The 27,706-nt window shown below is 44.0% G+C and overlaps 1 protein-coding gene across 1 annotated transcript in view; it reads right to left on the bottom strand.

The window, feature by feature from the left end:
• CASTOR2 (cytosolic arginine sensor for mTORC1 subunit 2) overlaps positions 1-27,706 on the bottom strand; it is a 113,544-nt gene that overhangs the window by 41,445 nt on the left and 44,393 nt on the right. Inside the window, exon 2 of the mRNA XM_080629918.1 lies at positions 9,325-9,395. Coding sequence (XP_080486044.1) covers positions 9,325-9,395 — 71 coding nt within the window. The remainder of the gene's footprint in view (positions 1-9,324; positions 9,396-27,706) is intronic.

Raw genomic sequence — 27,706 nt, 5'->3', positions numbered from 1 at the left:
CTAATTAGAGGCCATTGTTATCTGAGAGCACTGTTTTTGCAGCTGTCAGGAAATTAAATAACCCAAGGGTAACTTGGAATTAAATGAAGCTGTACAAACACACAGCCCAGCTCTGAAAGCCTGACTGACAAGTAGCTCCTCTGCTTTCCGAGGGACTGAACATCTAACTACGGCATGCAGCTATCCTCTTCTGTCAAGCCATAGGATAACACAATACTGGTCCTCCATGAGAGGCTGATGTGGTTGGTAGTGCTATAGAGACTGGGAACTGGCAAATCCATGTATATGCACAGGCACTGCCTTCTCTGCACTGAAATAATCAGCACCTCCTGAGGAAAGACCTTCAGTGCAAGCGTCCACTAAGAGAGCAATCAAGGACTGATAAAAGGAAATGCTTATACAGAAACCCTGCTTTTGTTTCATCTTCAGTCAATTACTTCCTCTCTTGCACTCCTTGTAACTTTAGACTTTGACAGCAATCTAAAAACTAAGCTGGTCATACTTTTACACTGACTCTTTGAAACTTAAAAAAAAAGGAGGAGTGTGTTTCCAATGAGACTGGCACAGTAATGTGAAATGCACAGAAATGTCTCTTTAGAAAATAGGTTTATGGTGGCCTCCTCTCCTAGCTTCCTACTTGTGAACTCTGCTGGGAGAAACAAAAAACTCAGACTAATAGCAAGAGTCTAAGAGCAAGGAGGTGAGATCTGCCAGGCCAGACAATAAATGGCATTGCACAAGGAAGTCAAGTTGTAATGCAGAAGTTGTTCTAATGCGATAGCACACATCCCACCTGGCTGTGAGTCCTGAGAGAGAAGTGACTCACTGCAGACTATTGGGAGGATCACCAGAAAACTGTGGGTTTACAGTAGTGTCAGGATAGATATACAAGTCTTTGGAATATAGTGGTAAATAAAATCTGATCTGAAGTGCAGACAAGTAGACGGCAATTTGGGTTTGCTGTTAAGGCAAAACGTGATCTGTCCCACAAAGTGTGTATGTGACTTAAGTAATTTGTCTCCATTTTATCAGTATCCTCATATGTGGGAGAGAAAAATTAATTCTTACCTCACAGGGGTATGGTAAGACAGGAAGTATGAATATACTCCAACAACAAAGCATCATTATTATGTTTGGCTGAAAATGTGGCCTATGGTAAGGTACATTCCAAAAATAATCGTTATATCCACTCTCACTGGAGAACCGGGTTAGGAAGACAAATCCAGGTTAGGCTCCAGCCTGCTCGCCGGAAATCAGGCTGCTTTCTTCCTTCCTCTTCACAGGATAATGCACCACTAATAATGAGCAAGCCTGGAAAATCAAAACCAGATCCAAGCTCCAAAAGCTGATGCTTGTTCACGAGAAGAAAGAAAGGAGAAGAAATGGCTTTTCTTCTTCAGTAATAAGGAATGAGGATTAAAAGTTTGGCTTCAGATGTGTTCAGAGCATGGATATGGGTGCACAGATTGTCTCCCGAGTCACTGACTTTGATGCCCTCTCTGTGCCATAAGAGTTGGGTCCTTCCCAACCTGCTGACCACAGCTTGTGCTCCCAGCCAGGAGAACATTGCCCATAGCCAGCCTCTCCTCATCCATTCTCTGCTCCACGAGTGAATGGGCTCCACAGTCCCAAAGAACGGAGGATTTCTGTCTTTGATAATCAGGGGACAGGAAGTGCAGATCAGCACATTTCCCTGCGTTTCAAAAACACTTGGCAAAGGCTTTGCTCACAGGATCAGCGAGCCAGGGGATGGGGAGGACCTAGTCCAGGCAGTCGAAGGCAACATTGAGGGTTCAGGCTACAGCTGGGCAAGGGGACACATACAACACAGTTCACTGGAAACCAGAAACCACAGAAGGAAAGGAAGGTAAAGAAAAGAAACCAATGCAGTTGGACTCACATTTCCAATTCCTTGTGTGCTTTCAAGCAGAATAGCACATGGAATCCTTTTTTTCTTCAGACAATATTTCACTGGATTGACAGTGTAGAGCAAATAATTACATTTCAAACAAGACTTGAAGATAGAGCCACTAAATTTCTAACCGTTGTATGCCTGTAACCTTGATGTTGTGAGACCTAATCCTGTGCAAGATTAAATACTAAGATATGAGATTCTAAAGAGATTATGCAACTTTTTTTTCATAGAAGTGTATTTTTTCTACCATAATCTCCAATCTGTTCCAGTGTAGACATGACTTATTCAACAGGTCTGCAAGTATGACAGTGAATCCTATGGGACAGGAGCTACCTTCATTATTATCATGGCCCTTACTGTTATCAAAGCATTTCTACATGTTTACTTATTACTCTTTATAGGGCCTGTTACGAGGTGATTTAATAGGATTACCCCTATTTTTCAAATGTGGAAACTAAGACACAATGAGACTCGTCCAAGGTCAAACAGAAAAGCCTGCAGCAGACCTGGGAGCTTCATCACACTGCTCTGGCGCCCTGTCCCTTCTCCTCAAAAAAGAACTGTAACCCATTCATCACTGTGCACTTCCAGAGTTAGATACAAGGAATTCAACTGAGTGGAGTGAAAACCATAGACACATTGCACTGGGATTATGGGAGCTACCCGTGATCCACCATTAGCTCTGGCGACTTTTACCAAGGCTGGCAGAAACCTGGAAAACACTGATCATTGCACCACGAGAAACTAAAGCTGGCAAAGTTTCTGAGCACAAAACTTGCCACCTCTGCCTGAAAGCCTCTGTTTAGTACAGACTGGATATAAGTTTGTTGGGCTTTCCCTTCTCACTTGACCAGGAGGATCCTCCACGCCTAGGGGAGTGCCATATGCTGGCATGTTGCAAGGGATCACCACGAAAGAAATGTTTTCTTTGTTTGCAGGTGATGACAGACTGGTTTTCTGGGAAGTTATTGTAGTCTCACCATTTCTAGACTAAGGTCACAGCATCTATGAGATGCCAAGGCAGAGGAAATCCACTTCCTCGTCAGGTCACGAACTTGAGAAAAATACGGCTTGAAACTTCGAGGTTCACAGCAGCAATGTTTGGGAACTGACGGTTGAATGCTTTCAGCCTTGGGAAAAGGGTTTTCTCTCTCGGCTGTGTCACTGATCCCTCAGCTCTCCCTGTGATTCTGTTCTCAACCTGTAACGGAGGGGGAGCAGCACTTCCTCATCTCTCACAGGATGCTCCATATAAAATTGACTTAAAAAGCAGGGAAAGATCCCAAACTGCAGTCCTGCCAACACATACAAATGCTTCAAAAGGTCTTACAGAGTATATTCCACCTTGTCCCTTCCTTGCCATGGGCTTCACAGTCAGCTACCCTGGCGTGGCTCCACCAAGCTGTGGTCAGCTCCAAATACAGGCAAGTAACAAAAGCTACCAACTCCCCTTAAGTCCTGTCTTAAGTGAAAAAGCCTAGAAATGCACCAGTGGAAAGCAAGCGAACCGTCAAATGCTCTGTAGTGAAATAAATAATCAGGGTGCTACCTCTCTGTGGAGTGGCATCATGCTTTTAGATACCAACCTAAAATTTCAGTAGATCATTCTATCATTTCAGGCAGAAAAGCCTTTTTAGGTCCTGCATTATGAGAGCAGGTTGATAAAAGCGAGCCATGGTATCTATCTTCATCTATCTCAGACTTTGGAAAGTGCTAGGAAGCAGCCAAGATGTAATAAATTTAAAGGAGGAAATCATGGCCAGTCAAGTGGTTCAGGAAGAGATGTCTGGGCTTTCTCACCACAGGCTGTGGAACAGAAATAGATATTGATACACACCCATCTGCTGGAGGAAACAGTGAAAAATAGCTATTATTTATGCAGTATTTCTTTAAATAGGAGCAACCAAACTGGACCAAAAGAATTCGCATGGCAGGTTACAAACATAAGGAGTAATGTGTTCTAGCAACATTTGCAAACCCACTCACATGAGTTCTAAAGAGAAGTTAAAGTGCTCCTTTCCCCAGGTGACGTAAGCCAGACCTTGAAATATTACATATTTCTCATCCTCCCCTCCCCTTCCCTAGAAGCTTTAACTAACCAAACCCATCCTCCTCAGGAGAGGGCAGCAGTCCCATGTCATCACAGGGCCCCAACATGCTTATTGATCTGTATCATTGCAGGGAAACCCTCCCCAACCAAATGCTACAGATTTCTCATCAGCCAGTAGTCAACCCCATGGTTTTAATTTGAATTTAGGTCATTAATCCCACATAACTTCAAAAACCTGAAAACCACAGAGCCAGTGTAGGCTGGCCAATACAGAGATCCAAAAAGAGAGCGACTGTGCACGTGTTTAATACAGAAAAACATCTTCTGCCTAGCAACCAGCAGGCTCTCCTGGCGGTCCAGGGGAAGGAATTCACTGCTATAAATGTCAGCAAGCAAATTAAGCCACTGTGTCCGAGATACAAAAGCCCAGTCACTGAGCAGTAAAAAATTAAAGGAGAAATAGTTCTAGAAGAAAAGTTCTAAGAACCCCAGATTCATCTATGAGCCTGCTTCATTCTGTATCTTCATTTAAAGTTACACATTGCTCTTAGCTAGATGGGTTCTGTGCTTGCACTTACTCAAAGGCTGATTTCTTGCCCATTTTATATACAGGATGAGAGAAAACACACTGAAAGCAATTTACTATTTTGATGTTATTGAAAAAGGGACTCAATGTGGTACTAAAGCGTATGATGGTCCTCAATCCAAGGTCAGATAGGGTACAGGTTGTCTGAGGATGATGGTTACCAAAACAAAGCACTGCCAAGCAAGAGGGATTATTTTCTTTTTATCCTTTCTTTTTTTATTAGAATGAGGTCAACATTTTATGAATTCTGACAAAACCTCTCTGCCACTTGAACTAGCTGAGCTTTTTCAAACAGTTCCATTATTTTTAACGTACTGGGCATTTTATTGTGAGGCATGAATTGAAGATAGGAGCCTCCTCATTCTGGGAAGTGTGTAAATGCATGGATTCCTGGCCTTAGGGAAGTTATTAGACATACAGAACAGCCAAAGAAGGTTAAAAAGGAAGGACTGGCACCTTTACCTTGCAGGGGGACCCCCGTGTGGGAAGACTGAGAGTGGTGCTCTATGTTCACACCAGGGATCTGCCCCCGAGAAGGAGATGTTTCCCACCACTGCTTTGGTACTGAAATCAAATTGCCTTTCCTTTCTGGTTCACACTGTTCTGTGCAATTAGAGAAGTGCTGTAAAATGGGAGGCTGGATGGATGACATTTCACTGAAAGCTTCCCAAGCAGAGCTATGACTAAACCTAGCAGTGGACTTCCAAGAGAAAAAAGGATGAGTTGGATTGCAGACAAACCAGCTGGACAAACCAGGAAGAGAAAAGGGACAGTCAAAACAAACCCAAACACCCAAACTGCCCCTTTATCTCCAATAAAAGGCTCTCTGGATATATGGTGCAGAAGCTGTGATGTGACAGCTGTTGGGAGAGCCACTGGAAGAACATTGCTAACTCCAAGCCCTATTATGTTTTATCCAGATGGCATTGCCAGGACAGGAATGCAACGTCAGCAACTGCTTCCTGGTACACACCAACAAGGTTTCCAAGAGCATGGTCACCTCCAGGCACACTGGCATGGGCTTTACTTTCAGTGTGTGAAAGCTAAAGCCTTTAATGAAGGGATACTACTAGGACCAGCGAGACCACAGGCTCTGCTGGTGAAGACTCCCAGAGACAGGCACATGTCCTTGCTGCCCTTTGCAAAAGGGACTATGCAGTATCACAGGGGCTATGGTGTATCTGCACCATGCACAGGCAGCTCCCACTTTCAGTCAGACCTTGGGAGAGAAGCAAACCAAACAAATATATCCGTATTTCATGGAGCAGCAGCTGCTTGACTCTTGTGCCACGCGCTGGCTGCTCGGCGGGTGATAGATGCAAGGGTTTAACACGGCTGTCCAAGCACCCCACTAGCTGAGACACTTGTCTTCACAGGAGGGCCCATGGCCAAAGTCCTTCTGCTAATTCATCTCAGTATCAGCCAGGAAAAGAGCTTTCTGTGCACTGCCTCCTGTGTTATTTGCTGAATAAAATTCTTCCTCATTAACAGGCCAAAGCCCAAGAAACAGCCACTGGAACAAACAGGGCTCTGTGCAGATATAATCCCCACCTCACTGCTGGGGAATTAAAGCAAAGAATTAGGCTGTAGCCGTTCCCTTCCAGCATGATGAATACTTAAGCAGGTTACAGCTTTGCACTGCAGACGTTTTCTGGGGAGAAGAAGTAATGTCTTCTTTACCAGCCCGACTCACTTGCTGCTCTCAGGGAAACAAGCCTGAGGACTATTTTTTGACTAAACAGTTAAGTATGATTACTGCATGTCAGTATACTTGAAGTGGTAACCTCAAGGACTGCTGAAAGTGCCAGCATTTCTCTAGCCTGTTCTTTTACCTCCAGTGCTGTTTACGACAGGCAGGAGCAGGGGCCTGGCTCACACAAGAGATGCCAGCTAACAGGACAATCTTTTCACTGCTGCTGCAGCAAGAATTCATACAGGAGCCTGAGAAAGAAAGGTCCTAAGACTCAGAGAGTTTGTTAAGCACTGCAAAAGCAGAAGTTACCTGAAGAGGAAAGGAAGACTCTTGCTGCTGGACTTGCTACTAAACTGCTTACCAAAGGTGAAGATTTACCCTGTTATTCTTGATCTGAACCTGGCACTTCAGCGATGCACCTTAGGCAGAGATGACTGGTCCTGTTTTGCAAGAAGGTGGGATGCTGCAATTCTTACAGATTTTGATCCTGTTCAAACCCAGGGGCTGATTGCACGCTGTACAAAAGCAAAGTGAGATTCTTCCTCCTGCGACATCTATAGCCAGACCGTGAGGGGAAGCAGGCAGCAGAGCCCTGTTACAAGGCATCCTTAGGTGGTAGATCTTGAATTACTCCAGACTGTGGAAAACTTACAGCATATGGAAATGAGGAACAGGGATGGAACAACAGTGGAGAGGCTAACCCTGAGAGGAAGCTTTGGATGTGGTGGTGACAATTCAGAAAGAACATGAGCTGGACACAAACCCAAAGGGCATAGGGGTTGTGTTAGTAGAGTTGGCAGGATGAAGAGCATATGAGTTTTGCTAGCAGACCATCACTTACTAGGAAGAAGTAAAGAAAAGGTGAGGAACCTGCAAGCTCCATGACTACTACCCACACTGGGGTTTTGCACCCGGTTGCCATGCCATGCTGTAGTAGAGGATAGCCTCAGCATGCTCCTTCCTTCCTCTCCACTGCCTGGAAAGTGATAACTTCTCCTGCAAAGCTCTGCTGTAACACCCTGACTGCACCCAGTGTATTTGAATTCAAAAGGATGTTCTATGCTGCCAAACCCATGGCCTAATGGAAGCTACAGAGGCGCTGGAACTACCAGCAGTCAATTCCTCTGCCTGTAAGAGCCAAGGTAAAAGTCAAAAGGGCCCAAGGAGAGGACTGCTGCTTTGAAGTGTTTGCTTCACAGAGATAACATGGGGCACCAGTGGGACATGCAGCTCGAGGACACTGGTTTGGCTGGACCTGGGATTTGCTCCAAGTACAACCAGTGGCACACACACTGCAACACACTTCCCCACTAGGGATATACAAAACCACTGCTTGAGTTTACCTTTGTTTCAAGCTGGAATAACTTCCAGACAGATAAATAGCAGTATGGCTGCTGGAGGCTGAACAGGGGTGGTTGCAATCCAGACTTACCACCAATGATTGAAGAATCTGCCTTGTGCCAAGTGGGCACAGAAGCAAGTGGCATGGATGTCACAGACACAGATGTGATGCTGGAGATGAGCATGTGCCGAGTGTGGCAAATGTGCAGGGACAGCACGCTCCAGTGATGCACTCTTGCTCTGCCACATGCTGTGGCCCATGCAAAAAAACCACAAACCCTTTTTCCAACTTTGGTGACTTCAGCCTTAAAATGAAGCTCTTGAAGAGAGGTTTGCATCCTGCTATCACGGTGAAACCAAGTTCAATTTCCCCCAGCTGCCACCGATAATAAAAAGCTGATACTACCAATAGTAATACAAGCTTTGTACAGATGCTGCTCCCTGAACAAGTGCAACAAGGGACGTTCTGGCAGCAGCATTGCTCTGTCACCTCCTCCTTTGGGAGTAGAAGCTGAGCATGTGACATACGCTTTCAGTCAAACCACACAACTCCCAGATTCCAAACAGCAATAGCTGTGAAGAGCCACTCACCTATGCTCAACCCAGTGATTATTTTATGATAATGTTTAGCCACCACTGTAGTGTTGCTCTACAGTGTAATATTTTATTCTATTCTATGTTTATGAGCACTCTTGAAACAGAAAGGGGAATAATTCAATAATGCTGCTGATAATAAAACTTTGACTCTGTACTAAATAATGTTATAGTTTCTAATTTTCTCCTTAGGGTTTGGATATTACAAACCCATTGACTATTACAGTGTCACAAGTAGCTACTCGACAGTTAATTCCTGTTCATGAATTAAATCCTCTTTTTTTCATATTTTACCATATTTTCTCCAAACCACTAAGACGTGAAGACTTTTAATTCCAACCACAGAAAGCAGCGACTGAACAAACATGAGAACAGCCGCACAATGCTTCCTCATTCCACCACCTCAGTAGCACTGCTACAGACAAAACCTCTGCACACGGTAACTGTTATTACAAACTATTTCCATCCCCAAAGCCAAACCATTCTCTCCATCAGCACTTGCCCAACGCCAAATGTCTGCAGCTCCCAAGCACACGCCAACCACCTTCTCTGACACACAGCCAACCCCACCTTTGACACAGGCTGAGAGAGACCTTCATCCACCGCAGGCAAAGACAGCGCATTTAGCACCGAGAGAGCTGGGTGTAAGAAAGGGAGATCAATCCCAGCTTTCAGTGATGAGCTGAAGGAGCTGATTTGCAGCCCCACAGCACGGTGATGGTTGTGGGGATGATACAAACCACTCATCTTCAAGTGCTCCTTTTAAAGAGAGAGGCTGGAGGAATGAGTTGGAATAGGAAGATGTGGTGTGCTTGTGGAGGCTTGGGGACAAAGGCCAGCTCATTTTAATACAATGATATACAGATGGGTTTCCTTTTTCAAATATGCTTAAACTGCTTTTCAAGGCTTGTGTGTGCTCTTCTCCAGCATTAAAATATATTCATATTCCATGCGTGAAACGCCTTGTAAAGCACAGCAGCAGAGACTGTGTGCTTAAGTGATCAAAGCACCTTTCATAGCTGTAGCACAAGCACTGACAAACAGACCTGTTCTACAAACACTCTGGTTTATAACTCAGCGAGAGATGACATGTTTTCCTCCTCCACCACAGGCTGGATACCCAAGTGGCACACACAAACACTTACCTAGGAAGCCCTCTTCATCCACAATGATGGTGTAGTCCTCTGGGGTTTCTGTGAGGCTGAAGAACTTGCACCTGGAAAAGGCAAACAGCAGGAGAACACAATTAGCTGCTGGATTGAGCAAAGAGCCTGGTCTTCCACCTAAAGCAGAGGTCCTTTTCCACCCAAGCTGTGCTGGAGGAAGGAGTCATGGTCTGGTGTTTATGGAGGGGCCTGAGGCATTAACAGACCTGGATTTTATTCCTAGCTCAGCCACTCACGCTGTGACCCACATTCCCTGCTGCCTGCTTATGCACAACGGAGCTGGTAAAACACTTATTATTTTTATGACTTAGTTCTTAGTTACTTTTCTTAATTACCATATCCCTTAAGGCTTCCTGTCATAGCCCAGAACCTGCTGCATTGCACTGACACAGAGCACAACGCTTTACCCACTGACTGATCACTCCAGCATCCTCCAGAAGCCTTCCCATGGTTCACACGTGCACCCTTATTCCCTGTTTGCTCACTGAAGTTTGCTGCCTTGCCAAGGTTGACATCTAATCAAGCTCCCGTATCTCTTGCTGCTTCAGAGGCTTTTCCCACCAGCAGAGAGCATCCCAATTCCCCTTGCTGGCCCTTGCCCCTTCCCTCAATAGATGCCTCCCTTCTCTGGGGAGCTCCAGATGAAGAGACAAGGGGCAGTAGCCATTGAGCACATGAAAACAAGGTCAAGGTGTCCCGTCCCCCCGATCTCCTATTGCCTCTGTTCTGCTCCATGCTCATCTTTCGACACCACGGGCCACACGCAGCACAGCCTCTCCATCTCATTCAGCACTGAGCACAATGTCACCTCTAACATGAGATACAAAGCCAATGTGACATGGGATTCTTCCACTGTACACATGCAAACAAAAAAGCCTCAGGCTTAAGGTTTAACACCACATACAGCTGAAAAGGTTTTTTCCCTGACACCAATATACATACAGCAACATCTACTGAAAAACCCAACTGCTTTCTCCAGCTTCTCTCCAGCTGGTCCCTGGCAATGGCAGGAAGGTTTGCACAACATTCTGCAAGCTCACGTTCACCTTCAGCAGAGCACACGCTTGTCACATCAGCACAGCACTGGCCACATGTGCCGAGCCAAGCAGGGCTCCCAGCCCCTCCAGGAGCATGCCAGAGCACATGGACCCTGCTTACCACCCGAGCCACACGAGAAGGTTTTCCCTCTGGGAAGCTAAATTAGACACAACAGGAAGAGCCTGTTCTATAAGGTCCAAACAGCAGGATTTTGTAGTTGCATTGTAATATTATCGGATTTATCTGAGGCAACCTACAGAAAAGATTTTAAATACTAGAAAGAGAAAGATTGCTTCTAAGCCCCCCAAATTTCACAGTGTAATCACAGTATTTGTGCATAGAGCAGGACTCAGCAACCAGGAACTACCAGGGCTTCTGAGCACTGGTATGTGTCCCAAAGTCTTCAGGACTTCTGAAAGCCAAGAACCTCACACCGGTGGCTCAAGATTTCAGAAAATGGGAACATTCACTTGATTCGAGAATCCGACTAAGAACTGGCTTGAGTGTTCTTCTGACTGGCTGAAAAGAACAAAGATTGCAGCTATCCCCTCCAAAAACAACAAGGAGAAAAATGAGATGGCTGCTGCCCTCCTCCCCACCCCATCAGAAGAACCAACACGCAGCTCTATTAGTGATCTACTATATAATCAGCAGGACTTCATGTAAATGGAAAGCATTACACAACCTGCCTTCAGAGACTCGTCCTGCTTTCCTGGAAGCATCCGTCACGACAGTCAAGCACGACACTCTCCCTCCTGGCACAGACGTATCACTATAAAATACAGAAGTAGCCCCACCACAACAGAAACCACAACTTAATTATTTTGTGTCATTGGTAATAGCTACTGTGACAGGCACATTTACTAACTCAACTCTCTCCAGGAATGGTGCCAGGAGAAGCAGAAAACAGTAGCAGCCCACTTTTTTTACTCTCACTTCTTAGCTGAGTAGAAAGGACTTTTTACTGCTCCAGGTGGGTCCCAGGAGGTGTAAGTATTTATTATTTAGTGGATGAATCCCCTGGAGAAGTCACCGAGCTAAAATTCTTTGCTACTACTTCATGTCTGAGCCACATACATGCTGACTAGGGAGAAGCTTGGGGTCTTAAAGAAGGAAACATTAATATTACAAAAGGAGAAAATGTGTCCTGATCTGCAATGGCATTTATGGAGCAATTTTGTTCCAGAACAGTAATACACGTCTGTGTGCACACACTGGCCCCAGCAGAAAAAGTCTGATTGTGACAGATGTCATTTTCTTAGCACACATCTAAAAGCGATGATATTTAAGGGATACGTACAAACGACATCACGTAATTGCTCACTCAAAATGCACACCAAAACCTCACATCTTCATATACCACCTCCAAGCCCAATTCCCACCTCAAGGCCATTCTGTAAAAGGTCAGCAGTGTAAAGCCATCTGAATTCAAAGTCTCTTCCCCAGCACAGACATCAATGGTTCTTGTGGCGCATCCACTTTGTTCAAACCAATGAGGCATTCTTTTTCCCAGGGAAAATCTCAAACTGCAACACTGGAATTGCAAACACTGCGTGATAAAATACAGCACGGAAAATTCTCCTACAACTTGGCAGCAGTGCACACTGCCAAAACTCAAGTCTTCGCCCTAAAACCTGTGCCTCAGCATGGATATGTAAAGATCTACTGTGAGTGCAACTCAAGATTTGCCTTGACTCATCAATGACAGAAGGAACTCAATGTCATATTTCTCTCCCACACTATATACTACACATGCCTCTTCCATTCATGTTATTCCAATCATTTCTCTTTCCTCTTACACCAGTTCTTGATAAGCTGAATTCCAACAGCATTTTTTTATATTACACTGAAGCCAAGAAAGGAAAAGGATTGCCCTTTAATCATTTCGAGACACTGGGCAAACAGAATTTCTCTGAGTACGCCTGGAAAGCATATATGTAAGAGGATATTTTTAGTTTCCTAATAGCCAAATCTCAGATAGATCCTTCTGGATTTCTGTCTTCTTCGTGTTTCAGCACATTTCCACTTCAGCACTGTTGCTGACTTCGACTGCCTGACAACATATGTCTTTTTCTGGCAACGCAGCAAATGTAGACCAATCTATTATTAGACTAGATCTTTGAAACTGCAAAGCTCACACTCTGTATGGAAGTAATACCCAAGCCTGCACAGAGCAGGAAAGCACGTGTAGGATGCAGCAACGGCATCATTTCAGTTTCCAAACAGCACTCAGGTCTCCACAGGAGAAGAAAACAGGCGGGAGAGTGGACTAGCTGGCCTCACAGGTCTGCACCAGAGGTGTCTCCTCAAGATGTCTGGTCCCCAAGGCGTATGTGGATCACAAGGTGATAATATGGGAATGAACGATTTTCATGGATTGTGGGTGTGACAGAAAGCACACATTTGTGGGAATACTGCTATGGGTCATTGGAAAGTTCAGCACAGAACAGGCCTTTAAGGAAGCTACAAGTCTTGTCTTCTCATTTATAAGGAAACAACTTAAACGTTGCCTCAGGAGGATGAAGTGCTGCAAAGCTGTTTGTTCCATGGAAAAGATCCTTCCCAGCAGCAGATGGGCAACTGGCCTCCCAACATGTCAGAAACCATGGCCTAGTGCCATTCAAAAGCAACATAATGCCTAAAAGGCATTCAAATGCAAACTCTGGAGGTAATCCACAAGTTTGCAAATAAGCAGTTGAACTGAACAGGAATTAAGCAGCAGCAGAAAGTTGATCTGAGTGAATATGAAAAACATAATTTGTTGTGCTTTATTCCAGACTCTCTTCTCACTTTAGATGAGAAGGGATTTGTATGCTTCACTCTGCACGTTATCAATGTAATACATACTCTTAGTACAGAAAGACAGTCTCATGCTCATCATCTGATTCTTGGTGATCTTAACTTGTCTGCAGTTTATAAATAATGACAAGAAGGGGATCGTAGCATGACATATTGTGAAATGTATTTAGGAACACAGTGAAGAATGCTCGTGCTGTTCATGTGCTCCTGAGTAACACGACAGGACAAGAGGAAACAGCCTCAAGTTGCACCGAGGGAGGTTTAGATTGGACAGTGAGAGAAATGTCTTCACCAAAAGGCCTGTCAAGCACCAGAACAGGCTGCCCAGGGCAGTGGTGGAGTCACCATCCCTAGAGATATTTAACAGACGTGTAGATGTGGTGCTTGAGGACACGGTTTAGTGGTGGACTCGGCTGGGTTAACAGTTGGACTTGATGATCTTGAAGGTCTTCCAACCTAAATGATTCTATGACATATTTGTGTAACATGCTAAGTACTTCACACCATCAAGTGTGATATACAAACCTATATCGTCAAATGGCACTGAAAATTGCGGAGAGTGAAATGGTGGGTGTTTTCTAAACAGCGTATTTGCCTGTTAGCCAAAATACTTCGCCATCTTTTTGGTGAGACTGATAAAACACAGCTTAGCAGAACTCCTAAGATAAAATAAGCCCCTTGCAATAGGTGTCAGTTGACTTTCCACTCAGATGAGAAAGTGGTGGGTTCACCTTTCTTACGGTACCTTAATTCTGCAGCCTGGTATTAGAAGGCTGCTCCCTGTTGAAAGGAGCATGATTGTTCCTATGAGCTGTTCAAACGAACTCCACACTACCGACCCTACCAGGGGAAATTAAAGATGTCACAGCACTGTTAGGAAAGGTCAAAGGACAGCAGCGACATTCCTTACTGTCATTAGTTGTGCTCAGATCTGGGATGGAGACATTAGCAAATACAATCAGGGACTGCCTACTGTGATAGCAGAGTTTGGTTCATTATAGAAAGTTAATCATTTTCAAAACCAACACAGAACAAAACTAACAGATTTGGGGCCAAGGAAAGCAAGCACTCCTGAACAGACATAAATTCAGGGAAATCCTACAGTCTGTGCTATGCCAAAACCTCCAGCACGATAACCATGATGGTCTTGTCTAATCCACAACAGTGACAGTTTAAGCTACAGATTACATTGTATGAATTTAAAAGGGGGGAACCTTCAGTCATCTCCTCTCCTTGCTACTTTTGTGTAGCTGCGGAAGTTATCTAAGCCTTGATTTAGACTTTGAGACAACTGGGAGAAGAATAATAGAGAACAGTTAGCACCCTGAAGGAACAGAGATCAAGACAAAACACAAAAAGGATGATGTGCAATACTGAAAGTCAAATAAACAAACAGCTGTGGATGTGCTGAAGAAGATACTGCTCTTAAGTACAGCTCACTGATAAAGGCAGGACACATGGCAAAAATAAACATGGATTAGTCCGAAAAATGTTAGCTGGGTGTCTACTGCACTGGCCCTCATCAGACCAGTATCAAACTGTGGTTCAAGTCCTCATCAGAACAGCTCCATGTGGTCTGGACTACAAGAGCCCATACAAATTAAATTATTGCTGCAAATGAAAGATCAGCCATAGCTTGAAACAAAACCAACCGGCAATTCTGATAGGATTCCTATTTTTCTGGAGTGAGACTTGGTCGGTCCAGACTTCCCAAGCTGCAGATTAAACAAAGCTACAATATTCAAGAGTTATCCTGCAACACAACCACAGGAGGCATTTTTTTGGTTCTTTAAACACACACTTGGAGTTTACTTTGTACAACCAGCAAAGCCCAAGTTATGATGCTTTCAGTAGTCAAAGTGCAGTGTCTGCAGCATTACTTACTAAAACTGTTACCTAGGATACTAAAACATATCCTTCCCTCATTTGTCATGACAGCATTTCTTAAATACTTCCTAAAAAACCAATTAGAAAGCAACATGCAACTTGGCTGATTTATCTCCCCCCCCTTCAACAGACTTCCACCATCATTTACACCATTCTGTAAGAAAATCTGTTTTATCTCAAGTTATGTGTAGAAAAAAATTCTTGCCAAATGTGAAGACAGAAGCCAAAACTATACTGAAGCAGTAGTAAGAAAATACACATGAAGAAACTAAGGCATGTTGCATGCTGGAATGGAGAGAAAAGCTCAGCTTACTGAAGGACACTATCTGAGGGAGATAAAATGGTCTGAGTCCACTCAAGTGCATCTCCCTCATTAAGATGAATGTGAATGATGCTAGTTTCCCACCCCAGCACAAATGCCAACATGCAAAGAGCCTGTGGGGCTTAGCAGAGAAGAACTGCAGGAGGTGAAAATGTGGTTTGTAAGTCCATGAAAGCATTTCTTTGCTCATCTGTTATCTGTTCACTGAAGGAGCTAAACAGAGAGACTTTTTTGTGAACTCAATGAGAACACACAAACCAATGACTTTAGCTGCGGATATACTGAAGCTAACGCATCTCTTCTATTCCCAAGACTTGTCTCAGGCATGAATCTGTAAGATAATTTACTGACCTGATGTAATTAAAAGTTATTCTTAGCACCCATTTTTCTTGCCGGGTCATAAATTATTTCAAGTGAGCTCTGCTGTGCAATTTTTACTTGGAATGTCACCACTCACCACCTATGCTAGTGAATGGGGCTGAATCAAAAATCTGGATCCGAACTTTACTGCTCTGGCTGGTGCCCAGATGATGCAAGTGCCAGGTGCTTGGCAGGAGCCCTTCCATCCACACACTGAGAGAAGTCACCCAGTTACTTACAATTGCCTGCTTGCGCTTTGGGACTCCAATCTGTAAGGCACCGTGTAAGCACCTGCAGCGATAAGAGTGCTCAAGGGTGCAAAGCACAAGGACAAGAGCCTGCAGCAGATCTGCACCCATGCTGCGCCTCACTTCACACAACCACAGGGTGTCATTCTTGAGGTTTTACCATTCTTACTGGATGTTTAGTGGTACTGGATAATGGTGTTCATAAGCACCTGGTAGATACAATGCATCTGAAAGCCTATCTGGTGCTCCGAGAGGAAGCAGCTAAAATAACATCAGTTACAGCAACATAATTTCAGTTTTCCTGATGTCATCTTAAAAGGAAAAGAAAAAAAAAAGTAAAAGCGAATTACCTCACCTCTGCTTCTCATCTACCACGTTCTTCTGCCATCGAACTTCCCAAAGTGGGGCAAGAGAAGCTGAAGGAACAAGTTCTTGATAAATCAAAACTAGGAAATCCCTTTTAGTTTCAAGCTGAAACACTTCCTCTTAGTATTAATTAAAATAAAATATTTAATGGAGGGCACTACTCCATTTTGACATAACTGTGCCCCTGCAATCTTAGATCCATAAATAATCTTCGCTGGTTGATGCCTTCTGCTTGGGAAACGCTCATCTTGGTGCAGCAAGTGACAAGGAGGATGGAAGCATCCAGCAGTCATGATTCAGAGTCGCAGACAGGAACAAGATCCTCCACTAAGCTTACAGGTAAAAAAATACTAGAATGAATCAGCATTTAGATGGGTAAATGCTCACACCTCCTACCCTCTCTTCTCAGGCCTTTGAAACTGTGCTGTGTTTCACAGCACTTATGACTGCCACATACATCTCACTTGTTCCCTGGCAACTCAAGGTTCTCTCTCTGACTTGCACATGTCACATGCACTACAAATGCTGCTGCTGAAGTAGGTTTAACAGTCCCATCACACTAAGTGAGCTACGACAGACCCCACCTGCCTCTTCTGCAGCCACAGATGAGTTGCACAGCATTGTGCTGGCCTTTTCCCATGTTGGAAAACTCATTTTTATCATCGGCTTAAGCAGGGAACAATGTAAGGCAGGAGAGAAGGCTGCAGGAGAGAAATAGAGGAAAGAAATACATTTGGTTAGGTTTTGCTTTCCCCCATGCTACTTGAACTTTCTAGATTTATTATGGGTAAAAAATGTCAGGTGTCAAGACTGCTGATGGAACTAGCTGCTCTTCTCCTTGAAAGCAGACATCTCTCCATGCTCTAACTGTTGGAGACGGGAAACAGAGGAGAATTACTAAGTCATTCATCTTCTGTTATTCTCACAAACATTGAGAGCTGTTGCTTAACACTACCTGCAAGGTACTAGTTTTCTTTCCTGTCACCACACAGCAATTCTGAGCCCAAATTCATCAACAGATGGGTGAACATGAATGGAGCGGACTGTGTAACGTTGTCCTTTGTCTGTATGGAAAACATGATCGTGTTTGTCTACAGGGAAAAACAGCCATAAAGTCAATAACAGGTGCACCTTCACACTCCAAATGATTTCCTATTTTTCTTACAGCACAAATTTGGCAATTTTGAGTTCTGGAAGAAGCATAGAATAGTTAGGGTTGGAAAGGACCATAAGATCATCAAGTTCCAACCCCCTGCCATGGGCAGGGACACCTCACACTAAACCATGGCACCTGAGGCTTCGTCCAACCTTGCTTTGAACACTGTCAGGATGGAGCATTCACAACTTTCCTGGGCAACCCATTCCAGTGCCTCAGCACCCTAACAGTAAAGAATTCCTTTAGAATAATAATGATGAGCTGATTTTGCCTACCTGTCTACAAGTCAACATCACTTGGCTGCCCTCGGCACCCCCAGCCTCCAAGCCTGGTGGGATGGGAGCAGCCCCTTCCCAGTGTGAAGGCAGGTGGTAACACACCTCCTGGGTTACAGGACCCAATCCCAAAGGCTGCAGGCACATTCCTATGTGTGAGGAGGTGAGCAGGGGAGGTTACGGCCATTGCTTCTGACCTAAGCCTACACAGAAGCAAGGAAAGCTCTTCTCCCTTTAGGCAAACCCATAAATCAGATCAGGAATTAACTCAGTCTGCTTATTTAGACAGCAATGTCTTTGAATTTACAAACAGGAAAGTGAGACAAGATTCTTATCCACTTAAAACAACAAAAACCAACTCACACCACAACCACTAGAGTGGCGTTACTAACCCCAGAGACTCCAACCGAACACCTTGCTCCATACTGGTGCTATGGGCCAGCCTATGACTCAGCTTCCACTGGTGATACATTTCTAAAACCATCCCTGTTGAGAAGTATGGGAATATAAACCCAAACCAAACCTCATCATATTCTCATTTATTGTGCTAATGGGAACTGAATGAGCATCTCAGGCATCACTCTGCTCATGTTTTATTGCTGTTCTTCCTCCAGCTTTTTTTTCTTTTGAGCCAACAGATCAGAAACAAAGCAATACAGCAAGAGCAAAAAGACTGGAATCCCCAAACTTGCAAAAATCCTAACATCATTTGCAAAGATGAAGCTGCTATCTGTTGCATCGTGCAGTGCTGCCTGTGCTAATTTCCGTCTCCCAGGACGATGGCAAAAGGGCACATAATTTCTTATTCAAGTCCTTTAATTTGTTCCTTTTGGTTTCATGCCCCCCTAAGCATCTTTAACAATATTGTCTACAGGTTTATCATTATTAATGCCAGGAAAGTCAGTTTTCAAATCTCCAGAGAAGGTCAATGGATGTTTATATCAAAATGGGAAGAGCTCTCTGCTGTGGGAGAATGCTGTAATCAGATCGCTGAAGGGGAAGCAGGAGCAGTAAATGAAAAGGAAGCTTACTTTGTGTGCATTGGAAGAGGATTCATTTTTTATCTAATACTTAACTAACTGATCCAGACACACCTTTTCCTCTTCTTTCTTTGCTCTCCCTGAACTCTTAAAGCCAATCTATTGAGAGCCAACTTACCCACACAAGAGACACAAAAGCAATTTTTTCCATGTGAAACAGCCCAGCATTTATTTAAGCAGAAGGTAACTGGCTTTAGAAACTTTTTCTTTACAGCAGTAACAGTATCCCCTGATCTGTCAAAGCTGAAGTTTCAGCACAGAGAGGTGGAGCACAAGGCACAATTTTCCTTAACCACAAAATTATCTTCCACAAATCAGACACTGAACTGAGAAACATGTTACAGATGTGGGTGTGGGACCTAAGGCTTGCAATTGGAAACAAACCATGATTTAATGTACGACAAAGGCTCATGAGTACATTTGACCAACTGGATCCAGAAGGATTATCGGATGAAGACAATGCAAATGCTGAGAAAAAGAGCAAGCCCTGTTTGCTTTTCCTTTCCCAATCAGGCACAATACATCAGTACTGGTAAGTTTGACCCTCTCCTGTATTACTCCTTTAATGCCCTCTGCTGCAGAATACTGACTTTGAAATGCTACCAACAATAAAATATAATGAAGTTTTCCTAAGTGCAGTGCAGCTGCACATCCAAACCCAAATATTTGGGGTTCATAGTAGCTATCACTGTGTTGAGCCAAAACCCAATGATTATTTTGTGGACAGCACTGAAAAAGACCGACTGCAGAGCATATGCTTTTTATTTCAAAGATGGGAGAAACTCAGGCTCAACCCAACAAGGGCAAGAGGTTCTTACAATATTGCTCCGAGATACAAAAGGAGGAGGAAGAAACAGAAAAACTGTGGTGGACTGGAATTGAAGAACTTGTTTCCCTGCAGGAACCATAAACACAATTTTCCCAGCATGGGACATAATAGTTCTCCCACAAATTACTAAAATATATTTCCAGCGCTCAATATAGAAAGCTAGATGCACAAGAAATGTTTGCAGCTTCAATGCAGGCAGTAATTGAGAACATGTGTGGCAGGGGGACTGGAGGGGGAGGAGGAGGAGAGCAAGCCATACTCCATCGGAACAGAGCAGCAGGAGAAATACATTTCAGTCCTCAGCATTCCCAAAGAGCTTCCATTTGCAAGCGGGTCCAAACCCCACGGTTAACTCCACCCGGAGGGAACGCTGTCTGTGAGGCTGCACCTCAACCCCAAATCAAATGCACATTCACAATTTAAGGGCCATTGTTCAGCTTGAATTAAAAAAATACATAATTTCATCAGCTTTCCCTTAAGCACAGAGTGAGTTTAGTTTCTCGTATGAATTAAGGACATGTTTATGGGAAAAGCTACCTTTGATTCTTCTAGTTCTTTCAGGCTCTGCTTTTGGGTCCTGCCCAACACGGGTATTAACTAGCCCAGCCATGAGCAAGAAAAGCAGTATTCCTGCATATTCCAGCTGATACTACACGCAAAACAGTGTTGTGGATGTGCTTGCAGCCTGCCTTCCATAAAACCACACTTAAGGTGTTTACCAATTCTACCGCACTCAGAGGGACTGAAAGGAAGCTTCATTTGCTTCCTTTACTAATGAAGCAAGAGGAAGGCTAATGCTCTCTTTTTTGGGATAGTTCATTATACACATAAGCAGGAAGGAAAATGCATTTCAAGATTTATTCCTTTTTAATTCAATACTGACAACCCACAAAGTTTCAGCCTTGGAATGACCAGCCAGTATTACCTTTAACAATGCTCTGCCAAGACACTCTTTCTAAATCGGTCTCTTCAGGCCTATCAGACCCAAGAAAAGCATGAGAAATTACTCAAGGACTGAGCATTACATGGCTCAGGTTGAAGTCTGTAGTTTCTGAACACTGCTCCTGAACTCCAGGTTTCAGATCAACACCTAAACCAGAAGTCAGAACTCCTGAAGAAGTCCTCTGATAACACAGAGTGGGTCACTGTCTGGGTCGAAACCAGCATCCCATAGACACTTCTTGTTGCTTGGTCACTCTGAAGGAATGTTACAGCCACTCCACAGGGCTTAAGCCCACAGGGTTTATCTCAGATCCCTGCAGGGCCACCAGTGTGGAAGGTGTCAAACAAGCTCAAAGGCCTCTCAAATCAGGGTCTCAAACCAATGCCCCCGAAGTCTCCAGAAGTCAGTGGAGCTCCTCATTCTCCTCATTCTTTCACTGTGTTCTGGGCCTTTGGGTATGTGTGCTGGCTACTTCAGCTGCACTGCACTGCACTGCACCCGCAGTGCCTTCATTAATTAATTAATTAATTAAAATGCTTTTAATCCTTTTGGAGCTGCAGCACAAGAACTCTCGTGCTGTCTGCACAGCACCCAGCACAGTGAGGCTCAGGCATTCCTGGAGAGGCACAGAAACGTGCATTAGGAAACACTGTTTTATAAGGCTGTTAACTTTTCTGGGTGAGGAGAAAACAGCTGCTTAGAGCCAAGGATTCATAAACTCAATTTTCACTTAAAGATCTTATAATGCCTGGTGACTGAGCAATAGGACGGCAGGTGACATACAAAGTCAACACATGGAAATTAATGCATACTGGGGAAAATGATTTAAATTCCGAATGAAGACTGACAGGCTCTAAATGAGCTATTACCACTCAGGAAAGAGATTCTGGAGCTGTCACAGGCTGCTCTCCAAAAGGGTCAAGGCTTTCAAAGAAACCAAAAGAACAAAAGTAACCAAGCAGGGAGGTGAGAACATCTCATTACCCCAAAGCACAAATCAATCACATACCCAGCTGTCACGTACTCTGTGATCAAACCATCCCAAGGCTACCAAATAGGTTGGAATTCAGTTGGAAGAAACACAGAGAAGGGGCCAAAGGTGATCCAACACATAGAAAACTTCTGAAGAGATGAGAATGGTCCAACTGCAAGAAGTGATGGCTCAGCATGTGGATACAGGAGAAGTTATTATGGCATTTTAGTAATGGTTTAGAGGATTCAACTACCAGAGATCAGTGTTAGCTGGCATCTTAGTCAAATTAAAAAGGACCTAAATGGCAGTGGCTTGTCTACGTTTTAAGGAGGAATTTAAAGCCTATGGCAACAAATCCAATGCATTTAACATGCTGGGAAAGCCTTTCCATAAGCACAGCTAGCAAGAAGTTAAGGTAGTCCTAAGCCAGAGCCTGAGGGCACAGACAACATCATCTTTCCGTTTCCAATTGTCTCTAACTGATAGGCCTTTTGGAAGGGAAAGGAAATGCTGTGCCTCTGGCAGCTGTTAATACCTGAACTAACAGATTTTCCCCTGCCTTACCTGCTTTGCTTTAACATGTAAATGAATCAAATGCAGAACCACTTAAAATACCACTTTGAATGAAATTCTATTCACCATTTCAGTTTGGGTTTTACTGCAGTGCTCATTCTCTCCTTCACCACAGAGAAGGGGAGGAAGAGAAAAGGGAAGAGAAGATGTTTCAGCAACCAGCAGAATCCATAAACATGTTCTCTGGAAACAGCCAAAGATTGCAAAATGGCCAGGCCTCAGGAAGACCCAGCAGGCTGCAATCATCTATTTGTGTCTGTCCTCACCAAGTGCCGAGCAGGGTAAGTATTAAAATAGACTGAAAAAAAATTAAAGCAACAAAATAACAGCTGTCAAAGACTCACAGAAAATTAAAATTGTGAAATCACAAGCTGGGATTAAAACCCAACATAACAGAACTACAAAGTGTTCCTCTTGTAAGGGCTTGCGGAAGAACAAATGCTCTCAGAACAACATCAGGTGCTTCATCAAAAGACACCTCCAAAAAGATACCTCTGTGTGTGGCTGTGTAGAGGCTCACCAAAGCTGAACAAGGGTACGGTTGAGCATTATCAATATTCCCTTCATCCCAGGCAGCTGCCTGGGAACACTCCTTACTTCATTCTTCCTTCCATCCAGTAAGTATTTGACACCACAAAAAATCCACTGCTGTATGTTACTTTTGATTTTCATCAATAAACAAAGCTTAAGCCATCAGATGACTGAAAACAGAAGACGAGACATGTCTAGAGAGGTCCTGATACTTTTTCAGCACCCAGAACACCTTTGTGCTCATCCACACTGGCTGGGCTGAAGAGTTCCAAAGGAAGAGTTCCTCTGCTGTAGAAAACCACCACCAGCTTGGGCACCCAAGAGCTCAAGTCTGCAACAACAGCATCCAACTTAGAAAGGAAGCAAGGCAAAGCCTTGGTAAGCTGAGCCTTTAATACAAAAAGCTCTCCTGTCACCTCAGTCCTGTACTTACTTTTTAACTTAAGTCCTTTAGCAGTGTAAGATTCCAGGATAACAGACTTGCGTGGAACATAAGTATCTATAGAGCCAAAGTAAAGCACAGTGCTGTGAACTGAGGGATATGCTTGAGGTATGTTAATAGCCTGTTTCCACTCAAACCAGGATTTAACACACATTATACAAATACAAATGAGGATTCTTATTCATTGCCTGCATGAGTCCCTTCTGCCAATAGTGTTTCAAAATGCTTCCAAGCAAGATTGTGAGACAGAAGCTTATTTGGTTCACCTGGGTGAATAACCTAAACTTTGCTTAATGCTTCCTGAAGAGTCCAATGAAAAGTCTGTTCTACTGAGGAACCACAACCAGGATACGAATGGCAAATACTTCAGGTGAGATGCAACCCTGGACTTTGGACAGTGTAATACAAGATGTAAAAATATCGATCAAGGCTTATAGCCTGACTCAGAAAATACAATTCTTCCTTCTCCAGAGCCAGCAAATACTCATGGTTAGCATCATCAGAATGCTCTCAAAGAGACATTTAGGTCACAGAAAACAGCTGAATATCCTAGAAGAAGATATAAAACTAAGAGCAATGTTGAACTAAAACAATCACAGGTAGAATAAAAACTAGAGAAGAACAAGTTCTTGCTAGGCTCTGAGTGGACCTGATAGGGAACTGCTAAATTACTACTACTGAGGAACAAAAGACAACAAGACTCAAAGGGGGCACAATTCCATCTGGCTCCTATCTGCTGCATTTCACAAGTAGACCTCAAAGCAGTTTGTAACGAAAACATCAATATCAGGTTTTATTGCATCGCAGCTTCACAGGACAAAGCACAAAAGTAGCAATTCTCTCTGGCTTCGCACAGCCAACAGGTCTGAACATTTACAGCTCTTCCAGCCAGTCCTCTAGTAGAATAAATAGTTCGCAACCGCTAAAGAACATCTTTGACCTCTGCCGAGGACAAAGGGAGCACAGCCTACGGCAATATACAAGACGTTGCTTTCAAGCCAAGACTTTGCTTCTCTCATAGCAGAAAGAAACAGGAATGAGCCTACCAGGTATTGCTGTCTGCACTCTCCACAGAGCAAGAAAGTCGTGAGGAGATGAGAAAACAGCATAGAGTCCCACAGGACAGTAGATTCAGACCTAACCACCAGCACTCTGATATACTCATCCACAGATGAATCCAAGCAATAGCATAAAAGCTGGAAGAGGAAGCAATGACCTGAAAAATAAAATTTAGTCCTGGACAGAGGATGAATATGAGTAAGATTTCTTAAGCCTGACTAGGGATCTACACCAGATTTGGTCTGATGTGGTGCATGGGTCTCCAGCGGGATCTGGGCTCCAGGATCAGATGACTTCAGCAGTTTGATGAGGTGTCTGTGAACACAGGCTGCCTATGATCCTGCCATGGACAGCACTTGGAAGAGTAGTAAGAACAATGTCTAGAACTGGGACTTCACTGCCAGGGGCAACAGAGAGGACAGTTCGGGGAAGGGGGATCTCTCAACATGGACAACTTCTGTTTTGCTGAGGCCAAGGCTTTACTGTCAAGCTCACACTTGAGATACAGCCTGCAGGCTTTATTCTGGCAGAAATCAATTGGCTTAGTCACCATTTTTCTCCCGCTGTCATTGACCTATGTCAGTAAGTAAACAACATGGGGGTTTTGATCAAAGAGGGACGGGGTGGAAGCTGCTCAAAGGACAGAAAACAATCATAAATGAACCTCTGATCTTAGAGTCTGTTATAAATCAAAAGGAGGAGCAACAGAGAAGGTGGTAAGAAACCCACTGGTTATTGCACAAGCTTTTCTTCCCTCAGTGCCAAGATTCAAATCCCACTGGAAGGTTAGGAACAAAACAGCCTTCTCCACAGCTATGACAATGTGCCTAGTTGCCAAGTCAAGAGTCATCTTTGTTATTGCAGTTAAAGATATTGCACTAACGTACCTACATTACCATGGGCAAGACCTGAGACTCCACTATGTCCACACCTTAGTCCAAATTCAGAGTGTTTGCTATGATTCTTGAGCCAGAATATCTCAATACACAGTTCAAGTCTATGCTAGCCCATCCTGATGTATCTTCTCCCACTGCTTATACTCTGCTGAGTATAAGCATATACGAGGAAGTACTCTTCCTTCCCTACCACCTTCACTGTGGGGATGGGAAGCTGCACAGCCTATGGAGGCTGCAAAGGGAGGTGAGCAGCCACACGCTCCAGATGCAATGTCTAAGTAACTATAAGGTAAGCACTATCTATAAACCTCAGAACGATCTTGTTCCATCATTAAACACATCTGATCTTGTCACAGTAAGAGTGATATCAACTTGAAACATAACAATACCATGCTTAAAATTCAGATGTGGTGCAAGTCACAGTAGTTCAGGGATGATGAATGTCACTAAAGGGGTGTTCTAGAGAGATGGGGTAACTTATTTTCATTCACCTGTACAACTAAAATTTCCTTAAACAGCAACAAAAGCAAATCTGTAATTGAGTACTTGTGTATTTAATGAACTAGACCACATCGTATTTTTCCCTGTAGGTTATTTCCAGATCCACTTACACAGCCCTTCACAGGCCTGCTGAAGGCCATTAATCAACCTTCCTAATGCAGAATGACTGATTTCTCTGACCATCAAGAATACATTTATATCTCAAAGAACTGAGTAAATCTAACAGAGGGAAGTTACCATTAATTTATTTGCCAGCAAGTTTTTTGCCATTTTGCCTTTTGCTTCTCTGCCAAACTGAGTACTTCCATGAATCACAGAATGATCCTCTGACATACAAAGTAGTCAATTCCTATCACATCAAAAAGGCCAAAGAGCATTTTTCACCATACACAGCAATTTTCATCCATGGACTTATCTAGGTGCTATTCACTGTGAGTGTGGGATCAAGAGTCTGGTCCACAACAGAGCTGCTAGAAGGCTGGTAGGACTGTCTATGTGCTGCCGTCTCTTGCAGATCTGGCACAGCAACAAGAATGTTTTGGGAATATGAGTCTTTAATTGCTGTCTTCCCTATAACTACATTTCACTGTTTAACCTCAGAGAGTTGAGATGCCCAGGAGGCATGTGGAGAAACCGCACATGTGCTCTCACAAATGAAGCATGATCCAGGATCACACCTGGATGTTCCTTCAGTTTGATGGCAGCCGCCGAGGGCAGCGAACTGGCTCTGAGAGACAGAGATGTCTTCCTTCCAGGTAGATGGAGCCAAGTCAGGTCACTGAAGGTGCCCAGCATGGAAGAGGAGCATTGACCTATTGGAAGAATTAAGATCTTATTGAGAGAAGAAGTTCTGCTTTTTTTGTTGCTGTTCAATTGCTCAGCAACAAGTGCAGCACGGACGAGATGACTGATCACTCTCTTCCCAAAGACAGGGCAGGGAAGATCTGGGAAAGAAGTACTGATAGATCCCCTATTTTGGGCCTAGCTTTAAAGAGAAAGGCAGCTTTTAATGCAAACACACTATGCCGCTTGTCCCTTCCATATACGTTTTTGACCTATTGGCTGATTTCTGTTAAATGTCAGAGCTGGAGATTTCAAACGGACTGAATTTATATGAGGTTCATTAAAATGGGTGCTAGACAGAAGAGGAAAGCCTGTCTGCAGCAGCACTGAGGGAAAGGCCATAATGCAAGCACAAACCTTATTAGACAGCAAAAAATCCACAAAGGGCATGTCCTGAGCACAGGAAACCTCAGAGCTCACACCATGCTAGACTTCAGAGAGCCTTGCTGCAAGAGAAAGTGAGAGGAAACCAGCTTTACTAGTCTGGCTGCCGGTTTTAATCAGGGCAGTGCAGCCTGGGTATGCTTTGCAAGGCAGAGTCCTGGTAGTTTTAGAAATCCCACATACAGTTGTGGTATTTCTTTATATCAGCTGCCTGGAAGGGCTGGAGAACCCAGTGAGTGTCTGCAGCAGTGGGAAGAGCACATGGACTACTGTACTAGTGGGAGAAAGCCGCTTAGAGCCTGAGCTGGGTACACAAATACATTAATGCCACTACCCCAGGTGGGAACCAGACCTGACCCAAATCAGCAGCCTACACCCCAGGACCCAGATGTCCACATAGAAACAGGATCTGACCCCATGCTTGCTCTGGGGCAACTGTCATGACTGAGGGACATCTATAGCAAAGGACAGAGCTCAGTCAACCCTCCTGTCCTGCCAGTCCACAGCAGGCCCTGCTTCCCTCCTGGAGCCCCTTGCTCATTCTGGAAGCAGCTCTCCTCTGCTCTGGGATTCTAAAGCAGAAGGCAAGCCTGAGTATGAGGCTTTGAAGCTTGAGGACTGGCAAACTTTCATTAAAGCAGTCCTGAAGTTTTCAGTTACCTCAACATCTGCCCGTATAAACAGAACAAAGTCAAAGTCAACAGTGGTCTGTTTTTATCTTTGCTACCCTTTGATGTCATTGCCCAGAGGGCTGGAAATGCTACTTAGCAGCATCACCACAAAAGCATAGGTAGCAGGATCTTCTGCATCAATAGCTGATGACTCAGGAATCCAATCTAATCCAGCCTTCACTTTTGGCTGTTTCCGTTACCTGCATTTTCAGCACACTGCAAAAC

Source organism: Psittacula echo, assembly GCF_963264785.1.
Source record: "Psittacula echo genome assembly, chromosome: 15".
In the NCBI taxonomy this organism is placed as follows: Eukaryota; Metazoa; Chordata; class Aves; order Psittaciformes; family Psittacidae; genus Psittacula; species Psittacula echo.
Note: the sequence above shows the minus strand (reverse complement) of the source record. Positions and strands in the feature narration are given on the sequence as shown.